The sequence below is a fragment of the Amphiura filiformis genome, chromosome 4 (genome assembly GCF_039555335.1).
Source record: "Amphiura filiformis chromosome 4, Afil_fr2py, whole genome shotgun sequence".
Taxonomy (NCBI): domain Eukaryota; kingdom Metazoa; phylum Echinodermata; class Ophiuroidea; order Amphilepidida; family Amphiuridae; genus Amphiura; species Amphiura filiformis.
The window spans coordinates 26815892-26840276 of record NC_092631.1 but is presented as its reverse complement, the minus strand read 5'-3'; the positions used below and the strand labels follow the sequence as shown (position 1 = coordinate 26840276).

The 24385-nt window shown below is 36.9% G+C and overlaps 1 protein-coding gene across 1 annotated transcript in view; it reads left to right on the top strand.

Moving 5' to 3' along the window:
• The window catches only part of LOC140150751 (protein FAM117B-like), a 92172-nt gene that overhangs the window by 7201 nt on the left and 60586 nt on the right, over positions 1-24385 (top strand). The window contains 1 exon segment of the mRNA XM_072172851.1: positions 22618-22772. Coding sequence (XP_072028952.1) covers positions 22618-22772 — 155 coding nt within the window.

Below are 24385 nucleotides of genomic sequence, written 5' to 3'. Positions count from 1 at the left end.
TTAGTTTTATACTCATGAAGTGTCAGAAATTGGTTTCCCTGAGTTACAGGCCAATCGGACAACTTTAAATTTGACCTGACCTTTGACCTCAGTTGACCTTTTGCTGTTTTATACTCCTCACGTGTCAGGGATCATTTACCCCGAGTTACAGCCCAATCGAAGCAACTTAAAATTTGACCTGACCTTTGACCTCACCACGACCTTTGCGGTTTAATACTCCCCAATTGTCAGGGATCATTTTTTCCAAGTTACAGCCCGATCGGCGCAACTTTAAATTTGACCTGACCTTTGACCTCGCATGACCTTTGTGGTTTCATACTCCCCAATTGTCAGGGATCATTTTCCGAAGTTACAGCACTATCGGAGCAACTTTAAATTTGACCTGACCTTTGACCTCACATGACCTTTGCGGTTTCATACTCCCCTAGTGTCAGGGATCATTTCCCCAGAGTTACTGCCCCATCGGACAGCTGTAACATTTGACCTTGGATGACCATAGCTGATGTTTCATGATCCCCTTATGATTATTATATTATAAGTTTTAGCCCAATCGGACAAATTTCAAACTTCCCCCCACAAACCCAGTACTGGTATTCACCATTATTGCTATATAGCATTTACCATATAGCCTTAGTGTGTATGTATTGATTTTCATAAATGCATCATGGGAAGGAATATAATTTGACCACCATCCCCACCGCACAAGCAACTATATAGTAATATAGCATTTATCAGATACCTTTAATGTGTATTTTCATAAATGCATCATGGGATAGCATCATTTCCAAACCTTTAGTGTGTATTTTCATAAATGCATCATGGGATAGCATAATTTCCAAACCTAATAACTCTTACCTCTTATTATCAAAATAGCAGCACAATATTTACTGTTAATTTTCCTGGAAATTTAAAACCACACCAGTAGACATGCCCAAGCATGCAACGAAACTATATGGTCGAATCCAACGAAAAGTGTACACGGCATGTTCATGGCCATAACTTAAAAGTATTAATCAATTGGCATTTGTTTTTGTATTGTGTTTATTCGCCTTGATCATACGCTTCGCCATATATAATAAGACCCCTTCTGTGAAAAACTTAGACACAGAGACCCCAAAACATGCTATTTTTACCCATTTTTTCAAAATATTTCTTAAAGTATTTTTAAAAACATCTAAATCAGTTATGAAAAGAAGTCATTGGATTGAATCTAAATTGATTTCCTGAAAGGTGTGTATTCAAAGATTGCCTGTTCAATTTTTCACATATTTGTACATAATTATGAATTTTTTGTGATAGTTTTTTGAGTGGTATTTTTTTATATTTCTTACGAATACAATTTTTCATAGCTCTAGATATATCTTTAAAAATGGAAATCACTAATAAATGCTTAATTGATACAAGCTTTGATATGTCCAATACTGAAATGCATTGCATTAGGACATCTTTATTATTGTGTTTAGCTGCCAGAAATTCTAAATGGCACAAAGGTAGGTTTGGTAAAAAATATGCATTACCTCCGAATACATGTTAAAAGCTGTGCCATTTCCACAAAGTGAGAGAATAGTAAACAATAGTTAAGCAATAGGTGCAGGGTAATACACTCTTTATTTCTACCAAGTTTCAATAACCTGCGTTTAAATATTTCTGAGATGTCAACAATAAAAGCAAGTATTCGTAGGTAAATTTCGGTAACCAAATGTTACCTACGAATACACTTTGACATCATGACAGTATTGTGAAACACCGCCATTCATGCTAACTAGGCGGTTACCCGTATTTGGCGGTTCTCGGCTGTCGCGATTACCTGGCTGATGGTGACTGTAATCACCGAGTTTTATGCCCATAGGACAGTTTTTACTAATTTGACCTCAGATGACCCCTTTTGACCTCGAAATGACCTTCCAAAATTTGGCTCTAAATGTTGACTGTACCCACCACGTTTCATGCCAATACAACAGTTTTTAGTAATTTGACCTTGGAAGACCCCAAAATGACTGTCCAAAAATTTGACTCTAAAAGTTGACTGTACCCACCAAGTTTCATGCCCATACGACATTTTTTTTACTAATTTGACCTCAGATGACCCCTGGGTGACCCCGGATGACCCCAACATGACCGTCCAAAAATTTGACTTTAAAAGTTGACTGTACCCACCAAATTTCATGCCCATACGACAGTTTTTACTAATTTGACCTTAGATGACCCCTGGGTGACCTTGACCCACTAACCAATACAATCTTGTTCTGTCTTAAGTCAAGATGCACCTACCCACCAAGTTGCATACCCATATGACAGTTTTTACAAATTTGACCCCTAGATGACCTCTGGTGACCTTGACCCACTAACCAATACAAACTTGTTCTGTCCCGGGTGAAGACGCACCCACCCATCAAGTTTGAGGAATGTGCGACCCCCAGTCTCCGAGAAAAACAATTTTTACTAATTTGACCCCTGGATGACCTTGAGTGACCTTGACCCACTAACCAATACAAACTTGTTCTGTATGGGGTCAAGCTGCACCCGCCCACCAAGTTTGAGGAACGTGCGACCCCTAGTCTCCGAGAAAATAGGCGGACAGACAGACAGACAGACAGACAGACAGACAGAGTCACAGAATCACAGAGTCACAGACTACCAGTATTATTATATAGATGCCCATATTGGTACATAACGAAGTCCTGTATGTTAATTTGCTATCAAATCATATGTCAATGAAAGTTGCGAATTCACATACATGCCCACCATGCAAAACTGAATACGGCTTAATTGGTGAAAAATATGTACTGAAATAGACTACGGTCTGCTCATTTGAAAGAAAAATCAGATTCAAAGAAGATTAGAAGGGGAAAAATACTTGGATTGTCAACTGTCATGTGTGCTTCATTTTAAATGTTTACCGACCTTCTGGTTTCTGAGTAATTTGTGTCCAAATTGATTTATTCGAAGGTAACTTTTGACGTTTTCGCCAAGGTTACCTACGAATACCATGGAAAAAACGGCTGTTCTCATTGTCTCATAATCTAGACAACACATTGATGGACCCTGGTATAAAGCTAATTGTAGTTGCCCTCAAACGAAAGGCCACAAGACGTAACTGACTCCAAGATGGACTTCACAAGTCTGCAATAACGGTTTTAAGTGATTTGTGTGCAATTATGCCAAATTAAAGTCACGTTAGTACCTTTGTTTCTTACTTCAATCCTCTTTCAACCGCTGTGAACCGACATTATTAATACATGATAGGGTCTAAAGTATCAATAAACGCACATAAAGAAAATAATACATTCAAAGTGCTTTATAAAATGAAGTTTTGATTGCGATATCCACCAAAAGTCTAATTCTTACCTACAAATACTGAAATGTTACTTACGAATACAGCATAATACATGACATGTGTAATGAAGTGTCCCTACCAATGGAAATTAATTGTCAAAAACTTTAAGCGGTACCCCAGGACACTATTATTACCCATATACTGGATTCATTCAACAATTATTTATTATGCAAAATTGCTGATTAACTACTTGTATATCAAAATGAAGTGGTCAGAATCTTGCTAAAAGCATCAACATTTTTTTGATCTAAGGTAATAGCATTTATTCATTTGGACGTACCATCTGAAAGAGATCTAAAACTACCATTTTATTAATTCATTACCATAATAGCAAAATGTAAACCTATAAACTCAATATAGATATTGTTAAATCGCTCATGTTACCTACTGAATACCCAGGTTTCTTCACCTTTTCATTGTATAAAGCGTTAGGTGTATGCGTATAATTCCTAATATTCTTGAAAACATATATCATACTGCGTTCTTTTACAATGTGTAAATTGATTCATACTCATTTGATAAATAAAATAGAGAAACTGACCTAAACTTCATTTTCAAAAATAAACTAGCATAAATGGACGAAGATCATATTGATCGCGTTATAAAAATAAAAACAAATATTTTCTGGTTGAGCTAGCATTTTCCTGACACCCTGTGGTCTACATTACTAAAAAAAACGTTAATGGGAATATTCCATTTGTTTTAGGTTGATTAGTATTGCGATAGTGAAAGCATCCTAGTGGTATTCGTAGAGGTAACATTGCGTTTTGATATCACATTTACTATTACACGTCCTGGATTTATTTTTCAAGATTAGTAATGGCACTTTTGGTTCCTATAAGGCCAATTTGTCATCAATCAATGGGCAAAAGGAAAAAATTGTGGAGACATTTTTATTTCGGACTTTTATTTTTGGCCCGTGGACACTTTTGGTTGGATTCGACCATATGCTTATCTCTTGTTATCAAATAGCTGTTTCCCTGCACAAGGTTGCTGCCTCTAATGATAGCTGCTTCATTACATTTCACGCAAATATGTTCACAAAATGACCCTATTAAGCCTTACATGAACTTTGACCCCAATCTTGTGGTACAACTTATTTGAAGCTTGGGCCAGCGGTTCTTGCTGACCATGTTTGGTGGTCATAGCATGTCATTTAAAGGAGCAGTAGCATTTTAAGATTTTCACAAAATGACCCCTAATAACCCTTACATGACCTTTGACCCCTATCTGTGTAGGAGTTATATTAAGCTTGGGTCAGTGCTTCTTGTGGCCAAGTTTGGTCAACATTGGTCCAAGCGTCTGGCACTAGTAGCAATTTTTGGTTCTACTAAAGAAGAAAGAAAGAAAGAAAGAAAGAACTAGAGCTACTGTGGCTCACGAGCCACGAATGTCAGGCGATGACTTCTGATTGACCTCATTTGACCTTTGACCTCAGGTAAACGTGAGTTGACTACTCATGCTATCTCAAATCAAGGATAATTTGCATCACATTTAAGCCCAATCGGGCCTATTTTAACATTTGACCTCATTTGACCTTTCCTGTCCTGTAACCTTGGATGACCTTTACGGTTTTATACTCCCCCAAGTGTCAGGGATCATTTCCGCAAGTTGTTACAGCCTGATCGGAGCAATATTTAATTTGACCTGACCTTTGACCCCAGATGACCTTTATGGTTTCATACTCCCCAAGTGTCGGGGATCATTTCCCCTAAGTTACAGCCCAATCGGAGCAACTTCAAATTTGACCTGACCTTTGACCTTGCATGACCTTTTTAGTTTTATACTCATGAAGTGTCAGAAATTGGTTTCCCTGAGTTACAGGCCAATCGGAGCAACTTTAAATTTGACCTGACCTTTGACCTCAGTTGACCTTTGCGGTTTTATACTCCTCAAGTGTCAGGGATCATTTACCCCGAGTTACAGCCCAATCAGAGCAACTTAAAATTTGACCTGACCTTTGACCTCACACGACCTTTGCGGTTTTATACTCCCCAATTGTCAGGGATCATTTTTTCCAAGTTACAGCCCGATCGGAGCAACTTTATATTTGACCTGACCTTTGACCTCGCATGACCTTTGTGGTTTCATACTCCCCAATTGTCAGGGATCATTTTCCCGAAGTTACATCCCTATCAGAGCAACTTTAAATTTGACCTGACCTCTGACCTCACATGACCTTTGCGGTTTTATACTCCCCAATTGTCAGGGATCATTTTTTCCAAGTTACAGCCCGATCGGAGCAACTTTAGATTTGACCTGATCTTTGACCTCGCATGACCTTTGTGGTTTCATACTCCCCAATTGTCAGGGATCATTTTCCCGAAGTTACATCCCTATCAGAGCAACTTTAAATTTGACCTGACCTCTGACCTCACATGACCTTTGCGGTTTTATACTCCCCAATTGTCAGGGATCATTTTTCCAAGTTACAGCCCGATCGGAGAAACTTAAAATTTGACCTGACCTTTGACCTCGCATGACCTTTGTGGTTACATACTCCCCAATTGTCAGGGATCATTGTCCCGAAGTTACAGCACTATCGGAGCAACTTTAAATTTGACCTGACCTTTGACCTCACATGACCTTTGCGGTTACATACTCCCCAAGTGTCAGGGATCATTTCCCCAGAGTTACTGCCCCATCGGAGCAGCTGTAACATTTGACCTTGGATGACCATAGCTGATGTTTCATGATCCCCTTATGATTATTATATATAAGTTTTAGCCCAATCGGATAAATTTCAAAATTTGCCCGCCCCCTCCCCCCCCCACAAACCCGAGTACTGGTATCCACCATTATTGCTATATAGCATTTACCATATAGCCTTAGTGTGTATGTATTGATTTTCATAAATGCATCATGGGAAGGAATATAATTTGACCACCATCCCCACCGCACAAGCAACTATATAGCATTTATCACATACCTTTAGTGTGTATTTTCATAAATGCATCATGGGATAGCATCATTTCCTAACCTTTAATGTGTATTTTCATAAATGCATCATGGGATAGCATAATTTCCAAACCTAACAACTCTTACCTCTTATTATCAAAATAGCAGCACAATATTTACTGTTAATTTTCCTGGAAACTTAAAACCACACCAGTAGACATGCCCAAGCTTGCAACGAAACTATGTGCTTATCTCTTGTTATAAAATAGCTGTTTCCCTGCACAAGGTTGCTGCCTCTAATGATAGCTGCTTCATTACATTTCACGCAAATATTTTCACAAAATGACCCTATTAAGCCTTACATGAACTTTGACCCCAATCTGTGGTACAACTTATTTGAAGCTTGGGCCAGCGGTTCTTGCTGACCATGTTTGGTGGTCATAGCATGTCATTTAAAGGAGCAGTAGCATTTTTAAGATTTTCACAAAATGACCCCTAATAACCCTTACATGACCTTTGACCCCTATCTGTGTAGAAGTTATATTAAGCTTGGGTCAGTGCTTCTTGTGGCCAAGTTTGGTCAACATTGGTCCAAGCGTCTGGCACTAGTAGCAATTTTTGGTTCTACTAAAGAAGAAAGAAAGAAAGAAGATTTAGGAGCTTCACAGTATATCAGGCGGATAAATCCGCCTGACATAAAGAAGAAGATTTAGGAGCTTCACAGTATATCAGGCGGATAAATCCGCCTGACATAAATAGGACACACAGGTGCACACCACTCAGCAATCGCGGACAATATTGTGCATTGCTATCAAAATGGGAACATCTACATCCAGGCCCGTACGGCTACGCAGGGGTGCGGGTTTTTGAGGCTTTATTGGTAAAAAGGTCCAAATTTTGGAAAGAAAGTCCATTTTTCACAAAATCTGCCCTCCCTCTCTCTTGAAAAAAGTCCACTTTTTCAAAATCGGCACCTCCCCCAAAAATCCTGCGTACGGGCCTGTCCACATCAACATTTGATCAACATACCCTGGACCAAAATGGTGGATTTTTGTGTGAACATTGCCCTAGCTGTAGTGTGTATCATTGTATGATAGTAAGCAGTATGCCTACTAATCGTGGTTGATATTTAATGCATGTTAGGGGATATAAGTCAAAAATTTTATGCAATTGTGACTTACTGCAGACCATTGCAAACTGAGGATTGTTGGAAGGTGCTTGTTTGTAAGTGGTCCATGGTTTAAATGTGAAAAGTCTTGTACATTGTATGTACCGTATTTCATCAAATACTCGCCCCTCTCAAATAAACGCCCCACCATTTTTTCCAACCAAGATGTTTCAAAAATGCCAATATTTCCATGCTATCTTATGTAGTAAGCTTACCAAGTTGCCCACATGGTAGATAATAGTGTCAATAATTGGCGAAAATCTGGATTGGAAACCCGGAAATGAACCAGAAGTCAGTGTTTCTAGTTCATATTTCGTCATTTTGAAAATGTAACGCCCCTGGGGGCGTTTATTTGACGAAATATGGTATGTCCTCCTATACAGGTAGACACCGACACACTTTAATACCACATCACCCCCATAAACTTTGACTCTATCCTTGTATTTGCATTCCAAATTTCAGTGTCAAAAGAAACGAAACCTGGGAAGATATGTTGAAAAGAAAGAAGTAGGAGGGTGGTCGATAAAGTGAAAACGGAAGTCGTCGTCAAATAAGGCCCAAAAAAAAAATTGTTTGTTTGTCCTCGTCCGACCGACCGTGTACCCTGGTCCCGACCGCTTTTTTTTTTTTTTGGAATTTTTTTTTTGGAATTTTTCCAAAAAAAAAAAAAAAAAAAAATTTTAAAGTTTTTTATTTTTTCGGTTTGTAGTGTCCCTGGACCTAGACCTAAATGCTAGGATCATTCATGGTTGACCTAAAAAAAAAAAAAAAATTTCAAGATGTGGCCACACGTTTTGAACTCGCCACCCAAAAATGGTGGTGTTGTTACGCTTTTCCAAATCGAGACTCGTTCAAATTGTTATATCTCTGCTTAAACAAAAGGTATTGAAGTGTGTTTGGTGTCATTTTGTAGCTATGTAAGTGCCCTAACAGACCTCCAAAGGAGAATTGTTTATCAGCTAAGATAGTTGAGTTCAGAATGACCGAGGTGGTGGATGAGGCGGTGGCGGATGAGGCGGTGGCGGTATGTGCAAAGTCTATGGGAAATAAAGATTTTGTGTGTGTGCGTTGAATCAACTGATCATATCTTTGCATCCATATGGGCTACAGACATGGTTAAGAGCTCTTTTGAAAGATTATTAATTCTGCTAATTGTTTTTAATCACTTTTAACTCTTTATGATTGGTTTAGTCTATAAAATGCAAACTTTTATGTACAAAACTACCCGTTTTCATATTAAACACTGTAGTAAGCAATGCGGATGTCTTCAAAATCTAAAAGTTGCTGTAAATTTTAATTACTTATCCTATCATAGTCAAAGTTTACATTTTCTGAGAGGAAATTTGATGAGGAATCTAAATATGGACTTACTTTTTTTGTATGGGTTAGGGTAAAATGTTTCAGTTCAAAATATGTTGAATTGTAAAAAAATTTGAACATATTTTGGGACACCCTGTATTCCGAGATTACCAAACAGATGTGATTTTTTTTCTTCCAGAGTCAGTAGGCTCCCCCTAACCTCTAACCAAATCAATGATGTTTACTTTCAGTTTATAACTGCAAGTTAGTAATAAGCAATGCATTAAATGACCCATTGTTTATTTGGATTTTTTTTATTCCACCCTGTATAACTTCAATGTCACCCTGTACAGTGAGTTGAAATGTGTATATTTAAATTGCTTTTGCCTTCAGCTTTCCAAAAATGTATACTTTTGCTAGTTTATGGTTGATAGTTGTGGAGATATTCTAATTTGAAACTTGATTGGTGTAAAAATTCATAATATTTGTGATGTAACGCTAAGGGTGGCGAGTTCAAAACACGTGGCCATGTTTTGTATTTTTAATATGAAAATTGATAATTTTAATTCATGTCATAGTCTATTAATGATTTCAAAATGCATTGAATTTGAATGCATTTTGAAATCATTAATAGAGTATTTATGAATACAAAGTATCAATTTTCATATTAAAAATACAAAACATCTTGAATTTTTTTTTTTTTTTTTTTTTTTTTTTTTTGCAATTTGGTGCCGGTTACCCGTCCGAAAAATGCTTGGTACCCGGTACAAAATTACCGAAAATGCCAGGCCTATGCAGAACCATCTCAAGAGTTAAACCAGTGAAGTGCTGTGTGTTTTGACTTATTTACCAGTCTTCAAATTGTACGTTTCAAGTGCAATCTGTAAAAAAAAAAAAAAAATAAAAAAAAAATCCGACCTACCGACCCAACTATTTCATAAGCCTCTATGGACAAACAAACAATTTTTTTTTTTTTTGGCCTAAGGCCAAATAAAAAATAAACATGTTTCACGCCCCTCCCGCTTCCTTTTTTGAGGTTTCTCAAATAAATTTTTATTTTTGAAATTCAGTTATAACTTTTCAAAAATATGTCTAGGAAGTTGGGATGCTTTCTATAGCCTTGTTAAGATACAAGAAACATTTTAGAAAGGTTTTGCGATCATTAGAGGGGGTGTAACTCTCAGAACAACAAATAAAAAAGGGCCTCCTCCTTTTTCCATGCATTATTGTATGTACGGATTTTACGCTAAAACAGCTCTAAGTATGGGTATTTACACCAATTTTGCGATAAAAATAGAAAATAAAAGCCCCTCTTCCTCCTTTTTTTCGAAAACCCGGACGTGAAACATGTTTTATTTTTTACTTAGCCTAATCAAGTGTTGAAAATTCTTTCCAAAAGTAAAAGATATGATTTTTAAAAAAAGAAAAGAAATTGCTGCTGCTTAACTGCCTCAAAAGTAAAAGTTAATGATTTAAAAACGAAAATAAACACCAAAACAACATGAGAAATTGCTACTGCCCTGAACCAACAACTTTTTAGGGTGAGGACCAATTTGTCCATGGATATAATTAGAGTGCTTCATGCTCCAAGAAAGAAAACAGTTCTGCTACGACTGCATTGTACAAGCATGAATACACACACTCACACACCCATGATTTGGCCAATGGTCATGCAAAAAATTTGATCCAATTCTATCCACTTATAACTTACCAATACCATTAGAGGCTTTTTTTCATCGAACAAGCAGGCGAAAAATCAAATTATATGAAATTGTGTTGATAAATCAAATGTGAAAGGTGCTCTGAAAATATGAAATAATTTTAAATTGTTTGATTATATTTTTATCATATTTTCTCGTCAATCCTTGCATCTGCACAGAATAATTTAATTCAATTTAGTAATAATAGTATGCACTAATTGCATAAAAGAAGAAAAGGTTCTTTTCAAGTTAAAGATCAACAAAACATAATGTGAGCAGTGCACACACTGCATGCACCCATTTTATGATAAAAGGCTTGAGCTTGCTTCTGCATGGCTCTTGTAAAAGCAGCTGCTGCAGGGACTATCTGAGAAGAAAAGTTTAATGTTGAGGTGATCCCCTTGTATACAAGTGTGAATTTTTGAAGTGGAAGTGTTGTTGTATTTGTGTATTAATAAATTTTGCACAAGAAGTGGTTTTAAGTTATTGCTTTAAATATTGTATTTCCTGTGAATTGTATAGCAAGTTTTGCAATTGAGGTGATGGAGTTTATTCAAACAATTAACTGTGCTTCATGCCTTCACATGTTCAGGTACATCATACATGCGTGACATGCTTGCCAATATGGAGTCTGCAAATATTGTTTTTAGCGTGATAGTTTTCCATTGCTTTGACTACTTCATAGCATAATATTTTTTCACCACAATACTTTTGAAAGGATTTGAAAATATAAATCTTCAATTTGATACGGCACATCCCTAGCAAAAAGGAATACATTTCAGGGAGTTTTGAAAAATAAATTGGTTGAAAATTTTGTGTCCCCCCTTCCATCTGCTCAAACATTGTGGGATTCCTCCTTTTTTTCCAGTTTTCCATTTAAAACTTAACATGAATCTCCCCCTCATGCTTCAAATAAAAAATTCAGATTCACCCCCCTCCCCCAAAAAAAAAAAAAAATTGGATTGTCCTCGGTAAGTTGAATGGCCCTAAACTGCAAGCATAGGAATTCATGAATCTCTGGCCCTTTGCAAAATGATTGTGCATGTAAGGAATTATTTTTGGCTTACAGTTTATTTGATCATGCTGGCTACCATACCACTTGTGTTTGTTTGTTTATAAATTTATTTATTTTGTTTATTTATTTATTTATTTATTTAATATATTTATTTATTTATTTATGTTTTTTGTTTTATTTATTTATTTATTTATTTATGTTTTTTAGGGTTAGGAAGTTCTTAGTAAAAGCTAGGACAAGGATTTAAATGTTTACATGCAGAATAAGGGCAGGGTGTCGATAAAGCCTGGGGAGCCAAGAACTACATATAGGAAGCTTGCTGGCTTCAAATTTTGTGTGTGTGCGACCTCGAAATAAGCCAGAATTTCTGGCCCTCACAAATTTTTGTGGGCCCGAATTTGGGCCATTGGTTTTAAGTAACCTATGAACTCCACAAAAAAGTGAGAAAAATGGTAAATTTTTTGTGGGCCATTTGGGCCCGCCGGATGTACCTTTTGCAGGCCCTCACTGATTTTTGGGAGCTGAGGGCTCTTGTGCCCTCCTTATATCGAGGCCTGGTGTGCGTAAAGCATGATATTTTAGCAGCATTAACATTTTGCATTTTGGGGAGAACCTGTTTCTACGTCATGACTACATTTCCTGTAAGGCCAAAAGGAAGAAAAAATATGTGTGTATGAAAAGTTTGTGAATCAACTGCACTCGCGAAATTTGCACAATTTTCATGCACACAAATATTTCATGCTTTTAATTATTCAATGTGAACTTTGCCCAAATCTTGGCTTGTTCTTAGAAGGAAAGTAGGGGAATCTTAAAGGAAATGTGTAAATCAGGGACGGGAACATTCATGTTCAATCACAAACGTATAATAAAACTTAGTTAATCCCTTGATCTTAAACTTGGAGCATCCATATGTTCGATGTAGATAGCATCAGTGTGCAATTGGAAAAGGAAGTACATGTATGTGTTGGATAGCTCTGAGAGTAAATTATTTGACATAATTGGTGCCCTGGGTGCTTAAAGTTATATTATAGGCCTACACACTCATGTAGTGTGAAGTCAAAAAAGTCATTTGCATAAATGATTATCGTCAGGGTTTGAATTCGTTAAAAAATTGTGTGTAGCAGTTTTTGGCTAATTCATCATAATCAGGATACTTCCATACTATGATACTAAAGCACTATAAAAAGTGCTATACAAATGCAAAATTGGGTAGCAGTTACTTCAAAATGTGGAGCAAACTGCTATGCGATACAGCCGAATTCGAACCCGGATTATCGTATTCCTAAGCCATGGTAATTTTCAGCTTTTACCTGTACATTATTTGGGTAATTAATGGTTGCGATGGTTATATTTTAAAGGTAGACTAGGAGACTGCACCTATTGAACTGCATCCCTGAATGTTGTATGGTTTACACAGGATGGTTAAATTATAAGGTGTGTCATGGGCCACAGTGGTCAGCAAAAATCTGTAAAGTGTGCCTGTGGGTTGACATCATGCACTAAATATCCCCAAATTTTAATTAGTTCAGGGGTTCTAAGCTAGTTGGGTCCAATACACTACAATGTATTTTGTGGCACTTTTCTGCCTATTTCTAGAACTGAAAGTTAATTTTTTTTTAAAAACACCTAAAACTGAAAAATTCTAGCTGCATAAAATCTAAAAATCCCAACAAGATTTATTTTTTGAATAAATTTGAATTTGATTAGTGTAAAATCAATCTTGCAAAAATTGCCATCCAGGCCAATATGGATATTCCAAATTTATAATACTGGTGCAGTGCAGTGCTAAAAGCTAGCATAGCTGCATACATGTACAGATCCTAGATCTTTTTCTATGGTCTGTGCAGCATGCAAGAAAACTGGGAAATTAGAACAAATTGCATGGAAGTGTGAACAAAGGATTCTTGCCAAATGTGCGGAATCAAAAGAGTATATTTTATTATGCTCGGTTTTGCAGTAGTCATGATAACTACATTAGGAAAATGACCATGACATTTAATTTTTCCAGGTTTATATAAAACTGACATACAGATCAATTTCTTACACATTTTGATCATCCGATGTATCGGGTGAAATTTAATCTCTCCCATTAATCAATTAAAGTGTATTTTTAAAACACTGACATTTCTTTTTTCTCTGTAATTTTATATGAAGTGTAATGCAAAATTGCAGCGATGAGTAAAGAGATGTCAGTGTTTAAAACTATTCTGATTGATCAATTGTAGACAATAGAACTGATGATAATTAACTACGGTACTTCAAAAAGATGACTTTTTGTTTTTATGTAAATTTGTCTTGTATTTTGTTAGAAGGTTCCACCTTTTAATCAAAGTTTACAAATCTGTTTAGTTGATTTTGAGGAAATTTGAATGCATCACAAGAGCCCAGCTGGCCCTAGCCCTACTAGTAGGGCCTTGGTGATCCAAAACCATGCTATATCATAATGATCATAAAACCTGGCTATATCCAGAGAACTGCTCAACCCAGTGACTGCTAATTCCCCAGAATTACAATCACTGGGTTATAGCGGTTCTCGGATATAGTGTGTTTAAAAGGCCCTATAGTAGGGCTGCCCTGTCCTCAAAATTCAGGAGACCACCAAGGTCATGCCCTTTATTGTTGGGCTTGGTGCCCCATAATGTCAATGCATTCTTCAGTACATCACCAGTACATTGGTCTTCCTGTCCTTTGCTTACCTTGGTCTTGAAAATTAGTGCACTTGAAACAGGGACTGTCTTTTGGAATTTGCAGGAGAGCATTAAATAGCTCTTGTGTAGCCTTCCAAGGAGAGCAGTTTAGAGCATAAAAGAATATTACAAGGAGACAAAGGTCAACTGAGGAGAGCTAAAGTTCACTCTCCTATGTCAGATTTAAGGAGAGCAATAGAGAGCGATTGCTCTCGCTCTCCTCATAATGCAGTCCCTCCTTGAAAATGTGAAATTCTAGGCGTGCAAGGGGCCCTATATAATCTCAACCCCAGTCTATTCTCAACTTAAAAACAAATGGAACCTGTACAAAATAATAGTGTCATTTGATTAACTGAGGTCATGTATCAATATTGCAAAGGATTCTGGGAAGGGTAAGATATCTTCTTTGATGACCATAGACCTTACGATTTATACATGTAGTGCTGCTGGTACTTTTATGAATCAAACCAAAGACTAATTTAATTGCAATTAATGCTGAAACTAGTAAAAAAAATAATGATTTTTTTTAATCTGCTACATGACATTTATTTTGAAAATAAATTCTTTTATGGAATATTTGAGGCAGATTTTTAAAGGAACGTTAAAAGATTTTGTGGGGGTGGTCGACTAATGTGGTTATTTTGACTTCATGAGGAGCTATGAGGTGATTTGTGACAGTATTACAAGTCCATGATGTGAGCAGTTCATGTCGAGTATCATCATGCAAAATGCTCACACATGTGCTCATCTCGTGCATGTTTAGTCATTATTACAGAGCAACAAAGAAGATCATGTGGAAAAGTAAATCCCGATTACATTATGAGATTGATGCCACTTAACATGTGAGTCACAATCACACAAGCGACTTTGTCTTGAAATATTCTTCATGTATTGCAAATATGGTACCGGTATGTAATAACTGGAGAGTTTTGTCTATTTATAAATTTTTGCGCAAAACCATAGACAGTAGATGACCACTTGCTAACCCCATTGCTTAGTTTATCATTTCATTTTAGCCTTGCCCTATAAAATGCAAACCCTAACTTTCAATATAGTTTTAAAGATTAAAACCTGGAGCATTTCCCTAACATGCAAGTCATAACAAATTAAATGCCATATGTGACACAATCTGGTCCATGGGGGCCAAAGGAGGCATTTTTGAAAATTGAGTAAACTGTAATTATTACAATGTACATTATACATACAATAGGCTATCATTTGCTGAAAACACCAAAGGTCTAGCATACTTGTTTCTAAAGTTATGAAGTTTTTTGATGTCTATTTTCGTATGTATTTTATTGTTTTTTACTCCATATTTTTACCTTGATCTCAGTTTCAAATTTGCCGCCTTTGGCCCCCATGGACCAGACCGTGTCACATATTAGTATTGCATTAGGACATTATAATACATGTAATGCAGAACAAAAGTGTCAATGCATCAATATCACTTAGCAAGTTTCTAGATATGCTAAATTAGGCAATAATAACTCAAATTTTGAGAACGGATTGTTTTACTAGTTAGGCCTCGGTGTAAAATATAAAATACAGTTTATGTAAAAATCATACCACCCACTATTTTAACGTGGTGTCAAATTTGAAAAACAGCTTACTTATAAAATATCCACAAACTATGAACTTTACAAAACCAACCGTTTATAAATAATTTCAAAGCAGGAAAGAGTTTGTAAACATATCAAGTTGCTCCTTTAAAGCCCCCAGCACCTTTAAAATAACAAAATAGATTTATGAAAATTGTTGTGAAGTATCATCTTCAATCATGGATGTTAAACTGGGCCCCTGCAGCGCAACATGTAGGTCAACATGGATGGTTCAATGTATGCTTCTCCTGTCTGTATGCTACCATGAGAGAATGGCCTAGTGGGATGTACTGGTGCTGAAGAAGAACATTTTGTGCACAGTTAATTTTTCATGCTTCCTGTTGTTTTATACCATTACCATTATTTTTTATTTTATTAATTTGCAAAATGATATAAATTCAATCTGATTTGATCAGACATGAACAAATTTATCACTATTTTGAACCATCAGAGACTTTTTTGTTTTGTAGGGAAAATATAGGGCCTAGTTATAGTTATAACTCACAATTATTTCACCACCTCCGATTTTATAAAGTGTATAATTACCATGCTCAAACCTAAAGTGTTTTCTAACTCTTTGTGTTTTACTTGTACATTTATAAGATGCCACCAAAATAATGCAGCAGTGCAGAGTCCGTTTTGGCCCCTGTACATGACGCCCAACCAGCATTTGAAGTCTATGGTAGTACTAGCCTGAAACATCATGGCCCTAGTTGTTCCTTCCTCATCATAGGGCCATGAATGCCGTACGTACATAGAAACAGGGCACCGTGAACTCGCGTCGCGGTGATGACGTCACACTGACGGCATCTATTTATAGGAAGAATTCAAAACACGCCGACGATAACAGTCAGAAGTCTGGTCTTTTACATCCTCAAATGTGCTCAAATTTTACGAACATGCACCAAATATGTTTTGTTTAAGTCTCATCTTCACATGGGAATGGTAGGAAGTGGTATTTATGAGAAAAAGTGGTCTTTTATGTGTACCCTGGACCAGATAGGCTCAGGAGTCTCAGACCTTCGTACGGAGAAGGACAGTGGAAATCGTAGTGACGGAGGTGTGAGTACCTCGGGCTATGGTAGTACCATTAACCATGTCACAGACTTCAAGTACTTGGGTTCCAAGATGGGTTCTAGTGCTGGAGATCTAAAAAAGAAGAAAAGCACTAGCCTGGGCAGCTTTCTGGAAACTGGAACGCGTTTGGAGAAGGCTGTCCCTGCCAATCGAAACAAAAATCAAGCTATTTGAGACAACTTGTGTTACTGTCTTTCTGTATGGGTGTGAGTCATGGGTAATCACTAAGGACATGGAAAACAAGATCAATGCCTTTGCAACATCTTCAGAGTCATGTTAAACATTATTCAAGCGTGTGGATCAGATTCCAAATGAAACCATCTACAATCTGCCCAACACTGGTTGCCAGAGTCAAGATTCATCAGCTCAAATTTCTCGGCCATATATTGCGTCTTGAAGATGACAAGCCTTTGAAAGAATATGCCCTTTATATTCCACCACATGGGAAGAGGAAACCGGGACGGCCGCATACACTGTACTTACAGTATGTCCAGCACCTCCTGGGAGATACTGAAGGGATGCTCCAGCCAAACAAAATAGTTTCGCTTGCCCAAGATAGTTGGAGAAAGCTTGTAGTCGCCTGCTCCGCAGCCGACTGATGATGACATGACAAGCCAATATGTGGATTTTCGGTTGCAGTACAAATTCTTCTTTTTTGCTACAATGTGATGTGATCAAACAAAATTCAGCCCTTGTATTAGGGCACAATATAAGAATTCCCAATTTCTTATATCTTGATGCAAGGACTAAGAACAAAATTGTACAAATTTGTTATAGTTCAGCATGCTTAATATACTTTTAAAGCTTGGCTTGAGCATTTTGCTTGAGCCTGGTCCCATCAGGACCCAAGTGTATGTCCGCCCAGACGGACCGGTTAAACAAACAAAATAATTGGATGTTGAGCGTTTAGGTACATGTAGAGTCCAAAGTTTTCTGTTTTACTGGTAAAGAAAATGGAATTCAGTGTTTTGGTGTAAAACCAGTTTATGGCATTAACTTCTTGGAGAAGACTTTGTCAGACTAATTAATGTTATTTTAAGCTTTTCTTTGCCTTTCACTCCACATTCATGCTAACAATATAAATGGCCTGTCTATGTTGAGGGTGCAATTTTGCAATTTGAAAACCGTTGGAAACTGGTATTGCAATTTTCTATATTCTGAACTCGCCACTTCAGAACTACATGTAGAAGCGCTCCCAATTCGAAAACCTAGCAAGGAAATTTTTCTGGGCAAAGCGGACTCTGGGGATGTGTTTGTGTTTTGTGGTAGAGCGAAATAGGTTGATCAAAAGAGACTACAACTTGCAAAGTAGCCTAATGTGCATAATCTGAAATCAAAGAAAAATGCTTCTATAGCAAATGAATAGATGTAGGTGACCATTGATTGTCCAGATTTGGTGTAATATTATTACTAGATTCTTGTGAACTAGTGAAAATGACCAACCCACATGCATCCAGATAAAAATCAAGCTGAAGCTCAATCTCAAGCTCAAGTCAAGTAATTTGCTAACTCATATACACCCACTAGTTCCACTGGAGTGAGAGGGATGTTGGTTTTCACCCTAGACTTTGTGTGTTGATGCCTCAACACCCCTGACCCCTCTCAATCAAGTAGAACTGGTCGGTGTATGGAGTAAATGGATTTAATGACTGTAATGTTTTGTGCAGCCTGAATGGGTGGGGGGGATACAGAATTTTGGCCAAAAATTTCTGTCATAGTTTTAATAACAGTAGTTGGCCTTATATCAGAAGCGATTGCCATTCCAGGATGCCTTGGGGGGGTAGGATTTCCAAAATGTGGAATTTTTTTTTTGCACAAGAGCAAGAAGGACTATTTGGTGCCTAAAGTTCTAAAATTAATTTTTACACTTTGGACTTAAAAATTGACTTCTTGGAAATTGTAATGGTTTAAGGGCTGGGGTATGAGCGTTTGGACAGTATTTATTTTGGGACATCAGAGCACATCAGACATATCAATTGCATTCTGAATACGAAGAATGTCATTCTGATATCAAATAATTTTGATTTTTTGAAATTGCAATTTAATACACATTTTATGGCAAATCATTAAAATTGATATTTTGATATTTAACAGTACTTAAAGTAAACTTTATAAATCTGATGATTTATACTTAAAGTGTATGTAGGTGGGATGAAAAGCCGACAATCAATTGAAAATTTTGACCTTTCGTATTGAAGATATGGATGTTTTTCTACACAACACCAATAAAAATTAGGTCTTTTTGGGAAAAAATCCATATCTTCAATATGAAAGGTCAAAATTTTCAATTGACCGTCAACTTTTCCTCCTGCTACATACACTTTAAGAATATATCATTAGATTTATATAATTTACTTCGAGGACTGTTATATATCAAAAATTTGAAAAATATCACATTTTTATGATTTGTCATAAAATTTGTATTATATTGTGATTTTCAAAAAATGAAAATTATTTGATATCAGAAAGACATGCTTCGTATTCAGAATGCAATTCAATAGGTCCGAGGTGCTCTCATGTCCCACAAAAAATACTGTCGAAACGCAATAAACGCTCATTTTAGATCCCTTAATACACCCCTCCCCTTTTTATTCTAGAGGTTTCATACTCATTCCGGTAAGTTTTCTCTAAGAGCTCTTTAAATTTCCTCTGGCATCTTATTATCCATTTCAATTAAGATGCACAAGTTGTATGTAAATATTGAAGATCACAATGATATATTTTCTGTCCATGGTGCTGCTTTAAAATTATCACTAAAATGCATTATTTTTATTTTTCAAAGAAAGTGCAAAAACCTTTCAAAAAAGGAATTAAAATAGCATCACACAGTGTCGACTTCCTATTCGATAAATATAAATTTAATACTCCGTTGGTGAGCGACAGGCGACTGGTATTTCACCGAAAGCAAGAAAAGGAGTTCTATCTGATTGGCTAGCAATCGGTCGCTTAGTAGTCAACTACAAACTCAAAACTGAGCATCGTATTCAATTCGATTGAAATCGATATTCTATTATTGCCGTAGATAAAGAGAGTGATAGTGTGTCAATAATGTACATTGTATTGCAGCTGGATTTTACATGCATTCTTTTATATAAATTTTTTCTCAAAGAGTTGAATATGATCAAAATTTTTACTCAGGATTTCAAATTTTTTTACCCGCAAATTGCAGTTAACCATATCCACAGCAAAATACCGGTCCTCACTAATTAGTGTATTTAATTTCCAGTTAGTGTATTTAAGATAAAACCTGACAACAAATAAAATTTTCTTGCAATAGAAATATCATATGGGATACTGATATGGTAGGTCGCAACCGCCACAACGTGGAGCTGCTACACGTAGCTGACTTTTTGCTCCGTGGATCCAAATTGACCAATCATGATCATGTTAGAGTTTTTCATTACTCGGAGGTAAAACTGACTAATTAAGTACGACTTACTCATTACGTGAAGCTTAATTTATTCATTAAGAATTTGCCAGACGAAGCGCCACGTAGTTGCAAGATATCCTCGGTCACGAAAGTTATGATTCAAAAAGTAGTTTATGAAAAGTACGAACTGACTTATTATTAAGATGGACATGCACTCATAAGAAACTCATACAGTATTGTACATAACTATATAGCTAGGCAGAGTGGTGGTAAACTATGCACACAGTTCTGCGATCTGCAGTGTAACGCCGGGAGCTAATTTGTATAACTTATGCGGTGTCCCTGCGAATTCGACCTTCAGCAAACTGCAAACCAGTTCGGATTTACTTTATATACTAGTAGTAGGCCATACATACTGTAGTTACTGTCCGTTTTCCTATAATACTCAGTGCGCTCACCATTGACGCGTGACCTCTACAAATAGTGTATGTTAGAAGTATAGGCCATTGCCTAGTTGACGTCACTACTGTGTAAAAAATAACCGGCCAATATTTAAAGTATTCTCTGAAATTCTAGAAAATATAGTTTTGTAACATGTCCGAAATTTTTAGCTAATTTAGGTGTTTGGAAATATTGGTACTTTTGTACCAAAAAATATGAAGAAATTATTTCTAAACCGTGTTAAGTCATTAAGCTTCTCATTTTCAAGAACGCTGGTTAACAATAAGCAGACTATTGTCTCATTTCGTGAACAAAAGCCCACAGTATTGTTACCTTGCGTTCGCTTTATAATCGTTCACCCAACTGAAACTATAATACCAGCTCATTGCACAGGTAAAACAGACACAAGTGCAGTGTGTATTTAACCAGAGAAGATCTGATGTAACATAGTTGAGCCGTTTTCATTGAGTGTTATCTTGGTTTAATAGCTTTTAATAGGGTTTAAGTCCTTCAAAGGTCGTGGGAGTTCTACTGTAGACATGACTGCATCATGATTATTTTAAGTCAACAACATTCAACAATATGATCACCGTGATAGTATGAGAGTATCAGTACCGTGGGTGTCAGTGATCCTGGCCTGACACAGTAGACAAACAAACAAACAAACAAACAAACACGCCACACACACTACACATGCATGCAAGGTAACATTGACTATACACTAATCAAACAATGGTATTGATCCTGTACAACTGGTCGTGCTTTATTTACAATCGATTCATTTAAAATCCCCATAGTAAACATTAATTTTGGCAAGAGTTTTCTCTCTGGAGCGAGGATGCATCCACTGGCTCAGCGTAATGAAAAGATCTAACATGATTGGTCAATTTAGCTCCGCTAAAGTAAGCTACAGCAGTAGCAGCTCCACGCCAGGCGGTTACGCCAACCATATATTGATCATGCTGAAAATCGTAAAACATAGAATAGAAACAGTGTGGCAGGCGCTCAAAATCTCAAATTGTATGCTTAGCCTGAGTTGCATGGCCTATCTCGAATAAAATCACCATGCGTAGTTGTTGAAAAACGTGAGGATTCATCGTACTATCACGGCAATTTTTAACACAAAGATATAGGGATGATGACGGTGTGCATCACGTCAGATGCATGATGAACTGAGAATGATGAACTGGGAATGAGTTGAAAACAATTCTTTGTGTATTTGAGAATGGCATTACATTGTCATGGTAAGAGACCTTGAACATATGCTATCATCAGGAGGATCAAAGAGGTTTTTTGTATGGTTCTGATGTGTATTGTTTGTAGTCAGACAACCTGTCAGGTTTCCCACTTGTACATGTTGTACATAATGATGAACATGGATATTGCTATTGTTGAGCGATAACATTTGCATTCCATGACTGATTAAAATGTGCTGTAATTGAAAGAAAGGATGCAACAAGACGGCAACTTAGACTGAACTGATCCATGTGTCTTTGTGTGCACAGCACATGTGACAGTGGAACACATGTTTGGCGATATGATCAGGGAGGGGGACTTAGGTATGATGAAATTAATAATCCTTGTGCAAGGCTTGGACATTCACACTATTAAGGTGGCATACAGGTTTTTTTTAAAGATGGTAAAAATGGGTCTTTGAGAGATTACGGAATCATTGGGCAAGAGTAGGCCTGGGCAGGAATCACATTCCTGGGAAATTTGGTAATCTGAAGGGAAATTATCCTCTTTTTTTTGGATAAAGAAATACATCAGAAATTGTGGGGAATAGCATTTAACAACAAGAGACGTCCGAGACAGTCCTCAAAATCCTGATATAAGTGTGCCATTCTTACAGAATTTGTGGATTACCGGATATTACCATCAAAGGAAACTGGGCCATTTCAAAATGGAAACTGCCGCTCAAGTTGGAAAATAGGGGTCTTAATAGCATAGCATATTCAGTATATATCATTTTTAAAAAGAAACATATCATAATCAGTTCTATTTCTCTGTTTTTGTTTTTTCCACAGTTGAGAAACCCAAAGCAGTGAAGGCGAGTCAAATCCGACGAACCAGCTCCTTAGATACGATATACTTAAGCGGTCATTGGCCGAGACAAGAAACTAGTTCATCAGGGATATCATATGGACCATATGGCCCCAACCAAAAACACCAATCTACACAGGTTTGTTGTTGCTGTTGATGTTGTCATTTTAGAGGGGGGTGGCAAAATCAACAAATTTTTGCCCAAAATCGTAATTTTGAGTTTTAAGGGGGGGGGGAGGAGTTCTGACTGGGGGGGCATCAATTTGCCCCATCCCCACGCCCCCATGGTGCTGCCACTGTGCAAATTGCTGCAAGTAGCTTACATAAAATTAAAAGGCTTGTACTATAGTTTTACACAGAAACCATCCATCTCTGATTGATTTTGAATCAAAAGACCAGTATTGATCCACTCTACATGTCTTTACAAAGTTTGGAAGCAATACACTGTGTACACACACACAATAGCCTTGTTCAGACTGGCGTCGTGTGAAAGTCTGTGTTAGGCTAACACTGAGGTAGCTTAGTGTTAGCGCCCGTCTGAATAAGTATCGTGCTTAAAAACGATTAAACACAAAGCTTTAATAACACGAGATTTAATGCCAGGGGTGGTACTTACATATTTTTGGATGGGGTGTGAGGCTCCAGACTTGAAACCCATACCAATGTCTAAGGATTTTCTCAAAAATATAGACCCAAGTCTAAGGACTTATGAAATATAGACCCATTTTCCATGAAAAGATCGAAATTTACTCCTCATGCTTGTGGAAAAGGGGTTTATGTCAAAAATGGACACATGTCGAAGGATTTTCCAGCAAAAAATAGGGACCCATGTCTAAAGATTTTTTGCAAGAGAGCAACCCATTGGAGCGGCACATCCCCATATGCCTTTTGTATGGGAGTACCCCCCTGGGCCCCCGGATTTAACGCAGAGAAATCTCTATGGTAGCACGCTAACACAAGGATCGTTTCAGCTAATACGGAAAGCTTAGAGTTAACAACCTTAAGGAGGGACCGTTTGGCCAAGTATCAGTGTAAAATGATGACCTCGCACTACCTCTGTGTTACGCTAGCTCCCGAGTTAAGCTCCCGTCTGAACAAGTCAATTTTGTGAACTACACATCATGCTGTCAATACTATGGCCCTGAAATATTGGCATGGTTGCTAGGAATAGATTTAAATAGCTTTCATGATACTATATAGTGGCAAGTAGCAAAGTATTCTTTGCATTTAAACTGAAAGTACAATGTGAAGTTTTGAAATCAATGTTTTGCACATGGAACATACACGTGTAACAATGTTCAATGGTGTATTATTTAGGCCTATACAGTAATATTATTATTAGCCACATAAATGTGACCAAAACATATTTTTGTGTCCAAATTCAAACTGGAACATATTTCAACTCAGAGAATCCAAGTTATTAGTAACTAGAGCGTTTACCGCACCATAGCTGAACCATGGGGCTTTGGCAGTATGGTACATGTATATATCATCCCTTTATGACCCCTTAATGACCTTAAATGAATTTTAAAATATTTAAACATGTTTAGAATGTCATAGGGATCATTGCATTTAAATATCAGCTCAATTGGAGCATTTTCGGAAACTGACCTTTGACCTCTTAATGACCTTAAATGAATATTAAATTATTTTAAACATGTTTAGAATGTCATAAGGATCATTGCATTTAAATTTCAGCTCAATTGAACCGTTTTGAAATCTAGACCTTTGACCCATTTATTGGCCCCTTAA